The sequence below is a fragment of the Penicilliopsis zonata genome (assembly GCF_001890105.1).
Source record: "Penicilliopsis zonata CBS 506.65 unplaced genomic scaffold ASPZOscaffold_4, whole genome shotgun sequence".
Classification (NCBI taxonomy): domain Eukaryota; kingdom Fungi; phylum Ascomycota; class Eurotiomycetes; order Eurotiales; family Aspergillaceae; genus Penicilliopsis; species Penicilliopsis zonata.
In genome coordinates, this window is record NW_019208914.1 from 1,195,727 (window position 1) to 1,207,003 (window position 11,277).

Consider the following 11,277-nt stretch of genomic DNA (forward strand, 5'->3'; position numbering starts at 1 on the left):
TCTGGCTCCTCTGGCTCCTCTGGCTCCTCTGGCTCCTCTGGCTCCTCTGGCTCCTCTGGCTCCTCTGGCTCCTCTGGCTCCTCTGGCTCCTCTGGATCCTCGGGATCCTCGGGATCCTCGGGATCTTCTAGCTCGTCTGGATCTTCGAGCTCCTCTAGCAGCGGCTCGTCCGGCAGCGGCTCCGAGTCTGGCTCGTCCGAGGGATCCACAACGGTCTACACCGTCCTTCCCATCGAAGTTGCCACCGGCGTTTCCATGCCCTCTGGTGTCGCCGCTGTTGGCTTCTCGACCACCACCTCCACCGCTTCGGCCATGACGACAACCGTCGCTTCCTACATGTACAAGAACTCGTCGACCTCCGCTGTTTCCAGCGGCCCCAGTCGCGTTGTGGTTTCTTCCACCAGCAGCGCCGAGACTCCCGTGTATACCGGCGCGGCCGCCACATTCTCTACCTCTTCTTTCGCGACCAGCATTTTCGGCGTCGCTCTGAGTCTTTTCGCCGTTTTCTTCGTCTAAACCGACTGTCCTGCCTGAACTGTGGAGTTAAATAGAATATAAACAGACCGTAAGAATGGTGGCAGTATATATTTAATGGAATTTTAATGTCAATACTATTTATTTTATGCAAGGTCCCTCTGGAAGTAATCAACATTATGTCCAGTCCTTATGTTTCCACCCTAAACGTATATATATATCTAGAGAAAGCAGGAACGAATTAATGGCCATTATATATTTTGTACTTACTACCTAGTTTGACAAGAAAGTTATTACATAAATGTACTCGGTAGTTCAATCATGATACAAATCTACTTCAAATGATCGGTCCGCACGATATAATCGTCCTCGACATCTGCGTCGACGTCTTCCTCGCCTGCATCCATCTCTTTGCCCTTCTTGACGGATTTCTCCCTGGACTTGCCGTTGACTTGCTTCCCTTTCCGTTCACTGACGGGTCCATCTACTGCTCCTGCTGCTCCCATCGTAAGTGCACTGATTGCTTCCCCGATCGTCTGTGGTGGCTGCTGCGTCTGCGTCTGCGTCTGGTCTGTTGATTCGAAGGAGCGTCGAATGCGTTCAAAGTGTTCTAGCTCTTTGGCACTGTTATTTTGTCAGTAAAATCCAAGATATAATGTATATTAGAGGAACATACCTAACGCTAGGAACAAGCTCGTCCTGCGCATGAGCAAAATCCTCCTCCGTGACGGTAACCGCCACGTCGTCCGGGGTAGCGAGATGGTCGAAGAAGTAGGCCGTGCTGACCTTCTCGCCGGGCAGCTGGGCGATCTTCTTATCGACAGCCGTGGCCTTGCGAGTGATGGCTTTTAGCATGGCATCGGAGCAGAGCGCATACAGGTCCGCGCCCGTGTAGGTGAGGGGCAACCGGTCCGCGACACGGTGCAGGTCTACCGTGGCATCCAGGGTGAACTTGCGGGTCAGCGCTTGTAGGATGGTGGCCTGTTTGGCGTGTGTGTCCGAGACACCCAGGTAGAGCATCTTGTCGAAGCGGCCGGGTCGGAGCAGCGCTGTGTCCAGCAGGTCGGGCCTGTTTGTCGCGCCGATGACGAAAACGCCGCCGCCATTCTCCTCGCCGCCGTTCATCCCGTCCAGTTCGGCAAGGAGCTGGCTGACGATGCGGTCCATCACTCCGCCGCTGTCGCCCTGGTTACCGCGTTTGGGCGCCACCGAGTCCAGCTCGTCGAAGAAGACGACGCACGGCCGTGCATCCCGGGCCCGCTGGAACACGCGCCGCACGTTTGCCTCCGACTCACCGATGTACATGTTCAGCAGCTCGGGCCCCTTGACTGAGAAGAAGTTGAGAGAGAACTCGGTTGCGATCGCCTTGGCCAGCAGCGTCTTGCCCGTCCCCGGCGGTCCGTAGAACAGAATTCCACTGCGTTTCTTCATGCCGCGCGCAAACAGCTCGGGTCGCTCCAGCGGCAGCTGGATCGTCTCCACCAGCGCATCCTTGACGTTCGTCAGGCCGCCCACGTCCGCCCAGCTCACGTTGGGAATCTTGGGTGCTCCAATCGCGTCGGCAAAGTTCTTGCGCGCGGCGTCGACGGCGCTGTCAAAGTCCGCTCTGGTCACTCCCTTCCCATCGCCGCCAGACACAAGGATATCGCGAGTGGTCACCTTGGCCCCGGATGACGAGAGCGACGTGTTGGAGCTGGCAAGTTTCTCCAACCGATCGACCCGTGCTGTCAATGCCCGTTCAACCACGTCGACCAGGTCGCCCGCGACGAGCGCCGCGGTCTTCATGGCAACGGTGGCTAGGTCGACGTCTGGCGACAGACGGATGCCGCGTTCCGCGACCGCGTTGCGGAGGATACCCTCGCGCTCTTTCTCCTCCGGGGCGGACATCTCGAACTCATGCGTGAAAAGGCTGCGAATGCCCTCGGGGATCTGCTCGACATCCGTGGTGGTCGCGATGACGACTCGCGCGTCGGCGACGATCTCGACCAGCGCGGTGACGATCCGGTCTGCGGTCAGCACATCGATGTGCCGGAGCAGTAGGGCGGTGCAGGAGGAACCGCAGTGGCCCAGGGCGCGCTCCGCGCGGGCCTTGAGGTAGGCCTCGGTCTTGACATCGCCCCCGTTGGCGGCTGCACCCTCGGTTAGGATCTCGTAGGCGTCGATTGAAAACGTGTGCAGGCCGATATCCGCCGCGGCGCGCATGGCCACCGTTGCCTTGCCGATATGCCGCTGCTGCGACTGCAGTAGGATGACTAGCGGCTTCATGCCCAGCTGAATTGCCCGGGGACTGGTCGCGACCCGCATCAGCTCACGCAGGCGGCTCTGCAACGGCGAGACAAAGGCCGGCGGCAGGGCGTCGGTGACCAGTCCGTGCATATGCGGGGATGAGGACACCTCGCCGATCGGTTTGGGAAGCGCCCGTACGCCTAGCCAGTACTCCCAGCCGTTGTCCAGCGTGCCGGGAATGCGGCTGATCTCGCTGCCCGCTTGGACCATGCGGGTCGTCGCCGAGTCGATCACCGCAACACCGCCCCACTGCTCATCGAGAGACGGCTCGTCCGGTTCGTCAAGACTCGTGGGGGCAACGTGTCCGACGCGGAACCAGGCGACGCCGACCTTTCGGGGTCCGGCCCTTTGAGCGAGACGAATCGTCAAGTCGTCGTCATTGGCGCCATCGGTCGAGAAGACCGCGCGGCCGAGATTCTCGTCGACACTGATACCCACCAGGTCGCCACTTTTGAGGATACGGTGCCGCGATTCAAAGTACTGTTTCAGCCCCGCAAACAAGGCCGGCTGGAGGACGCGGTCCATGGACAGCGGGGTAGAAATCTTGAGTAAAGTAACCTCTTTGGCCAGCGGCGGAGTGCGAACGGCACTTGTGCGCATCTGCTGCAGAAGACCTGGCTTGTTGGAGAGGCCGGCGCCGCCGGCGGGGGCCGTGGGGAAGGTCATGGGCGAGATACGCAGATACTTTGTGTTCTCAAGGTTGTTGAGCAGGAGAGGCGGCACGTACACGGAAGGGGTCAACCGCTGCGAGGGACGCAGCTGCGAGATACTTGAGCGCCGGTCGGCCGACTGAGGGTTGATTGAATATCGCGGTTTATTCGGGGAAGGTAATCCGGGCAACCCGTAGATCTTGACGGGCCGCCAGTCGCCCGGATCTTCTTCGTACTCGTTGTTGAATCTGCTCATATTCAACGAGGCGAACATGTTGTTCACCTGGGGCTCTTCTGTGGCTTCAATGCGCACCCAATCACCCGAGAAACAGCCGACCTTGGCCAGTGTGCTAATGTCGACGAAGATGAAGGAGTCAAGGTCATCGTCTTCTCGTGGCCGGGGGTGCAGAATCTCGTTGGGAATAGGCTGCAGAAGGCTCTCGGTCTTGAAGACCTTCCCGCCGCCGCCGCCGCCGCCGCCGCCGCCGCGCCCCCCGGGTCGCATCGTGGTTGCCGTGAAGTTAGACGCCACTGATCCGGGAGTTTGCGTGCCGCCATCCAGCCGCCGGCCACCAACCAAGACTCCTCCCGGCCGGGGGGTGGCAGCAGTTGCGGCCGACATGATCCCCGAGGGCGGTTGCGGCAGCTCCGGAGCGGCAAGCGAGATCATATCCTCGAGAGAATCATCCGAGGCGTCGCTAGAATGGCCACCAGTGGAGTCGTCCTCGGTCTCCGTGTCGTCCGGGGCGGACGAGCTCTCCATCTCAGTACCGCTCTCAGTGGCCTTGTCCTCGGCGGCGGAGTAGAACTGCTCGTTGGCGGTGTCGTCGGCCTCATCCTCGGCAACCTGCTTCAACAGAGCCGAGCCAGCGGGGAGACTGCTGCTCTTCTGCGCCAAGCTGCTGCTCTTGCTGCCGTTCTTCGTCGAGGCGCGGGCCTGGAGCAGCACTATCTGGGTGGTGGGCGCCAGCAGACCTTGCGAGACGGGCTCGCAGAAGGAGACGCGCGCAGGCGGCGGGGGTGCATAGGTGATCGGATGCGGGGGCAAGGGCAGAGGCAGGACATCTCCAGCATGGACGATCAACTGCGCGCCCAGGGCCTCCCGGATGGCCGCCCTCAACCGGTCCTCGGTTTCAGCGACGTCCCTCTTGCTCGCCCGTTTCGTATCAATCGCCGCTGCCGCTACCCCCTTGCCCCCAGCCTTTGCCCACAGCCCGTTGGGGACCTGCAGGCTGGTAGTGCGGAACCCGCCGCCGAAACGGTTCTGGATGTCATCGTGGTTACGCAGCAGATGGCGCTCCACGGTCACGTAAACCGTCTCCAGGTGTAAGGGAACGACATCGAGCACCCTAATCTCAAAGGCACGTTGCAGCGGGGTCGCATGCTTGGTGGGATCAAGGCGGGCAAGCGCCTGTACAAAGGGCTGTAACGCGTCCGCGGCGTCGGGGAACAGCACGGTCGAATTCGGCACGGCGTTCGTTCGGGAGGCCGACGGCGTGACCTGGACGGGAACGACCGTCCAAGAATGCTCTTCCACGCCCGTATAGACGGGGGTCAAGGGGGAGATGGCGACGTAGAGCGTGTTTTGTCCAGTACGGTCTTCGTCTGTTAGTAACCACTCTTTAGAAAAGAACACTCATCTCGGGGGAGCAGTCCTACCATTGTCCTGGAACAAATCGCTCGCAAGATCCTCCGACAGCAACCCGACCTTCCCTCGCAGCTGAGGATCAATCACTAACCGCGCCGACAGCGGTGGGCGGTTCTGCAGACGTCGCCGGGGGCTACGCCTGGGACGTCGTGAGAGCTGTCCGGAGGAGGACTGGCCGGCGGGGGACGAGAGGTCCATCACGGACCGCGTGGGGGATAAGTCGTAGGGTAGAAACCAATCCACGAGTTCTAGGCCATCAATACAGAGAAAAGAATATATATACACAGAGAGAACCACGCAAAAGACTCGGTGAGAGAGACTCGGGAATAGAATCGCCGTTGCTCGTGAGACCCTCTGGAGGAAGGAAGCCGAACTCGTGACTCTCCGCCTGATTCTGCCGAGCCGAGGCAGACGTCAGAAGCGGTTACTAAGCATTTAGTAATCATTGCTTAGTAAGTATGCTTACTCATGTCTTAGTCAGAGCCGGTGTCGGGGTTGATCGGCCGACATCAACAATACTGTATCAGTCAGTGTATTATTCAAGTATTATTGAGCCTGGTCGCTGGTTAGAAGATTCCTAAGATAAAGGATGATAGTCCAGCCTTGTGCTGAACTAACTAAAATGACGTGCTTCCTGATCGACTGATAGTGGGGGTTATAAATGTGGCCTCATACGGAGTACAATACCTACTACCTTGGTACTGTAGTACTACCAATTATTACTGGATAGAAGAAACAAACTGCAAGAATCCAAGAAAGAGGAAGAAGAGATAAAGTATCATGTCGTCTGCTCTCATCGCTGCCTTTGCTGCTCGTCGCTCTGTGTACGGCCTGGCCAACACTAGCCCCATCCCCGACGAGCAGATCGTGGAGATCGTCTCCCAGGCCCTGGCGAACACGCCCAGTTCGTTCAACGTGCAGTCGGCGCGGGCGGTAGTGCTTCTGCACGATGACCACCGCAAACTCTGGGACATTGGCGACGAGGCCGTGAAGGCGGAGTTGCCGGGGGCGTACAATAGCTTTGCGCCGAAGATTGCGGGATTCAGAGGGGCGTATGGATCTGTATGTTCTTCTAAGCAGCTCTTTATCAGCTACCAGACCGAAACTAAATGCTGACTGTCTTAGGTGTTGTGGTTTGAAGATCAAAGTGCTCTGGATACCCTCAAGGGCAAGAACCCGGGTATTCAGCATATGGTCAAAGAATGTACGTTCATATGAGCCAGCCAGTACTAGGCATACAGACGGTATATTCTGACGTGCGATAGGGTCTGAGCATTCGAGCGGAATGCACCAGTATGTTGGTAAGTAAATATAAAAGAATATTAGTACTCATAATGTTCAATACAGTACTAACAGAGTAGTATGGACTGCTTTCAATCAGGAAGGCTTCGGGTGTAACCTGCAGCATTACAACTTCAGCGACACCTTCACCCGCCGCGTGCACGAGACATGGTCTATCCCCGAGTCGTGGACGCTGAGGGCACAGCTGGTCTTCGGACAGCCGACGGGGGCGCCCTTGAAGGAGAAGACCTTTGTTCCCATCGAACAGAGATTGAAGGTCTTCGGTTTGTGAGACAAGAGAATGCATAGACTGTTTCATAGATAGAGATAGAGTTGAGAGCTCTGAAGTCTAAAATCAGCTAGATGCCTTACCTATAAGGGGGAGGATCTACCTTCCAGTATGAGATATGTTCATTATTGAGTATTAAACATAGGTTCTAGCTCCAGGGTATCATGTTAGCATACAAAGCATTGAATGAAACGAAGGAAGAGAAATACCAGTAATGGCCATGCGTACAACTCATGATTGCATATAGCATGGTTCCGTACTCATCCAGGTTTTCCAACCAGCGATCCACCCTCTGCCGCCTCCTGGCAACATCTACGCCGTCTAGATTCGGAGGGAGAGGCCACAGTTCGTCAATGGTGAGACTGCCCTCCATCCACCCCACCAGGTGGATATTGTACTCCTTCTCCCATCCATAACGGGTGTCTGCCTGCCAAAGAAGTTTATTAGCCGGAGCGGGCAAGCCCGTCAGTTCGGTGCCGAGAAAAGTCGGCAGCCCCTCCTGAGTGGTGAGGATGCTGTCGAACAAATACATCACAAACAAGGTTCGCCGTTTCGCTTCGGCAACGATCCACTCCTCCCACCTCGGTCGGGCCCGGTGTTGATCTGCTGCACATACAAGTCCCTGCCGGGCTGATGCACAAGCCAGCTCCTGTAGCTTGGTCATGATGCTGCGGAAGTGGTCTTTGAAGAACTGGTTCAGCTGGAAGAAGAGTACTAGGGTGTAGACTAGGTACGCCTGGAAGGCGGCAAAGAGGGCCTCGGCGTGATACCGGTCCTGTAGGTCGTACACACTCTGCATCTCGCGTCGGATAATACTAGCAGCAACGTCTTGGCTGCCCGGTACGGGTGGGTTGGAACAGATCCGAACCAAGCTCAAGCAGGTAGTCAGCGGCGATCCAACCGGCTGGGTCACCATCTGTTTGGAATGGATAAACGGTAGAACTCCCCGTCCCCCGACGGCCACGCTCGCGTACGATTTCAACATATTGTAGATGAAGGCACTCACCCCGGGAGGGTATTTCTTGACGGTCTGCCCGGGAACAGGAATAAATGCCTGAAGCCAGCGGTTCTGGATATCATCGGCATTTATAGGACACACCAAATCAAGATCCGAGAAATCAATAGCATCCAACCTACTAGACAATTCACCCCTTCCCTCTTCCTCCAACGGGCGGGTTCTCGATGGAGTGGTGCTCGGGGTATGCAGCCGGTCACCTTGCCCACTCAGGGGTGGCAACCCATTCTCAGGGGTGGCGAATGATGAATCTAGACCTGAAAACGGACTGGAAAGCTGCCCTGCCTGTGTATCTTTGCCCAGATTCGTCCTTGGCGCTGTCCTTTTCGGCTCTGTCTGGGGACGAGTACAAAGCAGCCCCTTTTGCGTACATCTCGTACAACGTCCACTGGCAACTCTTCGATCACATCTCACTTTGGAACTGCAGCACTGCTGGCAAGCCTTTTGCCTCGAGGTAGAGTACCGTGACGTTCGCATCTGGTCGGTTGTGAAGGACAGAAGATGGTCTTCATACTGAGACGAAGGGTCGTCCATAACAATGCTTATGTAAGATGCGCTTATGTAAGGAATTTCGGACTTGAAGGAGTGCTGCTGCTGCTGAGCTTCAACTCCGAGATTCTTCACTATTACAAGGAAAGTGGTTTTTGCTCCCTGCTACGATGATTCTAACCCTGAAGAGCCGTTTCGATGGAAGCCAACTTCAAACCCACCTCCAGGGGGAGCAGACCGAGCATCACATGGGAGAAAATTGCTGTCTGGTCGACGGGCAACTCCAGTACATTCTCTGTGGTCACAAACACCTGGTAATCGAGATCGAAGAGCCGGTATGTCGTGGACATAACGACTGCCGAAAGCCTCATCCCGGACTGTCGTTGTGATCAGCATGGCCGACTGGAAGACAGGGTGATGCCACTCGCGTCACGGACAATAACCACGGTTTTGATACCTCGTGCCCTCAAGATCTGCTCCAAAGCGCTACCCATGGTAGCAGACTTGTCACCAAATACGTTAGACAGGGTGGTCTGGGCAGTGGAATATGAGATAATTGAACGAATGGCCAGATTGACGAGATGGCCTTGAACCTATCCGAATTTTCGTTACGGAGTTGAGGAAACTCTTACCTCAAATCCGACGCCAATCCATATATTTACTTGCCACATTCTCCGACAGTGTGTCTTTATTTATCTCGACTTTCCAGAAGACCGAGGAGTTATTCTGCTTCAGTGCTTATCTAATAGAAACTATTAATACGTTATGTCTGCTGAAACCACTACAGCCCCCGTTGAAGCAGCAACAGCTGCGCCATACAGCATATTTGACAAAAAACAGAAATGGTTAATTGTGATCGTTGTTTCGACTGCTGCAACCTGTGAGTGACAATGGCCTTTCCACTGAATCGGTGGTAGTGCTGACTCTCCCACCGTCTCTGGATTCGCATCTAATATCTATTTCCCCGCCTTGCCCACCATCGCAAACGACCTCCATGTCTCCCTGGAGTTGGTCAACCTGACTGTGACATCTTACCTGATCTTGCAGGGTCTGGCACCCAGTCTCTGGGGCCCGGTCTCGGACGTCAGAGGGCGTCGGACAGCATATCTGTGCACATTTGTGGTCTTCCTCGGTGCGTGCATTGGCCTCGCAGAAAGCAAGAACTACGCCACGCTGGTTGTTTTGCGATGTCTTCAAAGCACCGGCAGTGCTAGTACCATTGCAATCGGCGCCGGGGTCATAGGTGACATCACCACCCGTGCCGAACGAGGAGGCTACATGGGTGTTTTCCAGGCGGGTCTGCTTGTCCCCGTGGCGGTGGGACCGGTGATTGGCGGTGCGATTGCTGGATCCTGGGGATGGAGAACGATCTTCTGGTGTCTGGCGGTTTACAGCGGGGTCTTTCTCTGTCTTCTTCTCCTCCTGCTACCGGAGACACTGCGGTCCATGGTCGCAAATGGAAGCCGGACTCCATCGAGCAATCTGTTGGCGCGGTATCCGCTGACAATCTACCAGAACACAAGTAGCATCCAGTGGCAGAAGTCACGGAATGGTGGTCATGCCCTAGAAAATAATACGGCCGTTGATCTTCTGGGTCCGCTTCATGTTCTTCTCAGCCGCCACGCCGCTCCGATCATCTTCTTTCTCGCGGTGTACTATGCTGTCTGGCAGATGAGCATCACTGCCATGTCCTCGCTTTTCAAGAGTCACTATCATCTATCAGAGATCCGGATCGGCCTAACCTTTATTGCCAACGGGGTAGGATCCATGGTCGGAACGCTGGTGGCAGGGAAGATCCTAGACGCCGAGTACCGTCGCGTCAAGACGCAACATGAGGCTTCACTCGACGTCCATCTTTCGCAAGCTCGTCGAAAAGGAGAGGAAGCTTTCCCTCTGGAACAAGCCCGCCTTCGCCTCGTACCCATTTTCGCTCTGCTACAATGCCTCTCGATCCTACTCTTCGGCTGGACGATCCAGTATCCGCAGAAAGTGCATATCGCCGTCCCCATTGTGTCGACGTTTATCACCGGCTGGACGGCGGTGTCCATGCAGTCACTCATCATGACCTATCTAGTGGATATCTTCCCGGACAAGAGCGCGGCAGCCTGTGCGAGTCTGAACCTGGCACGATGTCTGTTCGCCGCGGCGGGGACAAGCTTCATCATGCCCCTGATCGAGGGGGTGGGCGTCGGAGTGGCGTTTACGATCTGTGTTGCTGTACAGTTTGTGGCGATGGTTGGTCTTCTTGTTCAATGGAAATATGCCAAGGGAGATACCCTTTGACTACAGCTATTTTTGTAGTTAGATCTGACGACTAGCTATAGAATGGATTTGATAGTATTCTTAGGTTCATCTACTCGATTATAATAATAATGCCTCACCAATGCCTCACAATTCCATTACTAGTAGCTGATCCTGCCATCCTCAATATAGCTTTAATACGGCTTCTTCGGATTAATTATTCCAGAAGCTACCAGTGGTTCAGGTACTGTTTACTAATTCCCACATGAACTAGTAACTTGACTAGTTCTCTATCTAATTAACTAGCTGGATTGATTAGGCTACAGCATTATCTTCTACAGCTTCAGTTCTAAATTTCCAAGAGTCTGGGTCACAGTGGAACCAAACCTGATTCTACACAGAGTCTATGAATAGTAATAAGCGTGTCTTGTCTACTGCCTACTCCGTAGTCCATACTTCGTAAATTTAATTTCTACAGGAAACCGTCCGTCTGAACTACTCCGTAGCTGAAGTTTGTCAAGACCTTTATTATTAGTTAGTAGCTACTCCGTAACTAACTAATAACTATCAGAATCAAGTGAAGCGAGACTTTCTGACTTATTACCATGTATCATTCCAGCCCGATTAGGTAACCATGTCCGATTCGGCAAGAAGACGGGCCGCAACTTGATTACCAGATTGGGAAAGGTCAGGGTCTGGCGGGCGCGTCAACTATGCTCCGTCTCCAATCACGGGACTTGTTAATATTTCTATTTTCCGCCCCCAAAACATTAATTTGGAATTGCAACAAGACGACACCAGTTCTTACACCAGTTCTTGATGAGTCTCCCTGCTTGAGGAATGCTATGCTACTGATGTTGCCAAGGTCCATGCCACGGCTGATGGTTTATAGTCTTGATTTCTC

The 11,277-nt window shown here is 55.1% G+C and overlaps 4 protein-coding genes across 4 annotated transcripts; 2 read left to right on the forward strand and 2 right to left on the reverse strand.

Annotated features, from left to right (window-relative positions):
* Positions 1 to 132: 132 nt before the first annotated feature.
* ASPZODRAFT_14659 (hypothetical protein) lies at positions 133 to 516 on the forward strand (the record flags this gene model as incomplete). Its single annotated transcript, XM_022725194.1, has 1 exon — positions 133 to 516. A coding segment is annotated over one exon (384 nt), but the record flags the coding sequence as incomplete, so codon positions are not given.
* A 204-nt stretch (positions 517 to 720) lies between these two features.
* ASPZODRAFT_158217 (hypothetical protein) lies at positions 721 to 5,422 on the reverse strand. The gene is made up of 3 exons (XM_022726345.1): positions 5,070 to 5,422; positions 1,151 to 5,009; positions 721 to 1,098 (listed from the first exon to the last, which is right to left on the reverse strand). Exons 1-3 carry the CDS (start codon positions 5,254 to 5,256, stop codon positions 807 to 809), a joined length of 4,338 nt encoding a protein of 1,445 aa, XP_022583040.1. The 5' UTR covers positions 5,257 to 5,422; the 3' UTR covers positions 721 to 806.
* Positions 5,423 to 6,195: 773 nt separating this feature from the next.
* ASPZODRAFT_158219 (hypothetical protein) lies at positions 6,196 to 8,120 on the reverse strand (the record flags this gene model as incomplete). Its single annotated transcript, XM_022726346.1, has 3 exons — positions 6,196 to 6,444; positions 6,853 to 7,761; positions 7,867 to 8,120. 3 exons carry the CDS (start codon positions 8,118 to 8,120, stop codon positions 6,432 to 6,434), a joined length of 1,176 nt encoding a protein of 391 aa, XP_022583041.1. The 3' UTR covers positions 6,196 to 6,431.
* Positions 8,121 to 8,897: 777 nt separating this feature from the next.
* Positions 8,898 to 10,415, forward strand: ASPZODRAFT_62129 (hypothetical protein; the record flags this gene model as incomplete). Its single annotated transcript, XM_022729052.1, has 2 exons — positions 8,898 to 9,016; positions 9,050 to 10,415. 2 exons carry the CDS (start codon positions 8,898 to 8,900, stop codon positions 10,413 to 10,415), a joined length of 1,485 nt encoding a protein of 494 aa, XP_022583042.1.
* Between the last annotated feature and the right edge of the window lie 862 nt (positions 10,416 to 11,277).

What these genes read in the sequence shown, in the direction of transcription:
- ASPZODRAFT_158217 (XM_022726345.1), bottom strand. Translation starts at nt 5,256, where the DNA reads ATGGACCTCTCGTCCCCCGCCGGCCAGTCCTCCTCCGGACAGCTCTCA. An exon ending in CGATTTGTTCCAGGACAATG is followed by an intron (nt 5,010 to 5,069) that starts GTAGGACTGCTC and finishes TAACAGACGAAG; the next exon opens with ACCGTACTGGACAAAACACG. An exon ending in GAGCTTGTTCCTAGCGTTAG is followed by an intron (nt 1,099 to 1,150) that starts GTATGTTCCTCT and finishes ACAAAATAACAG; the next exon opens with TGCCAAAGAGCTAGAACACT.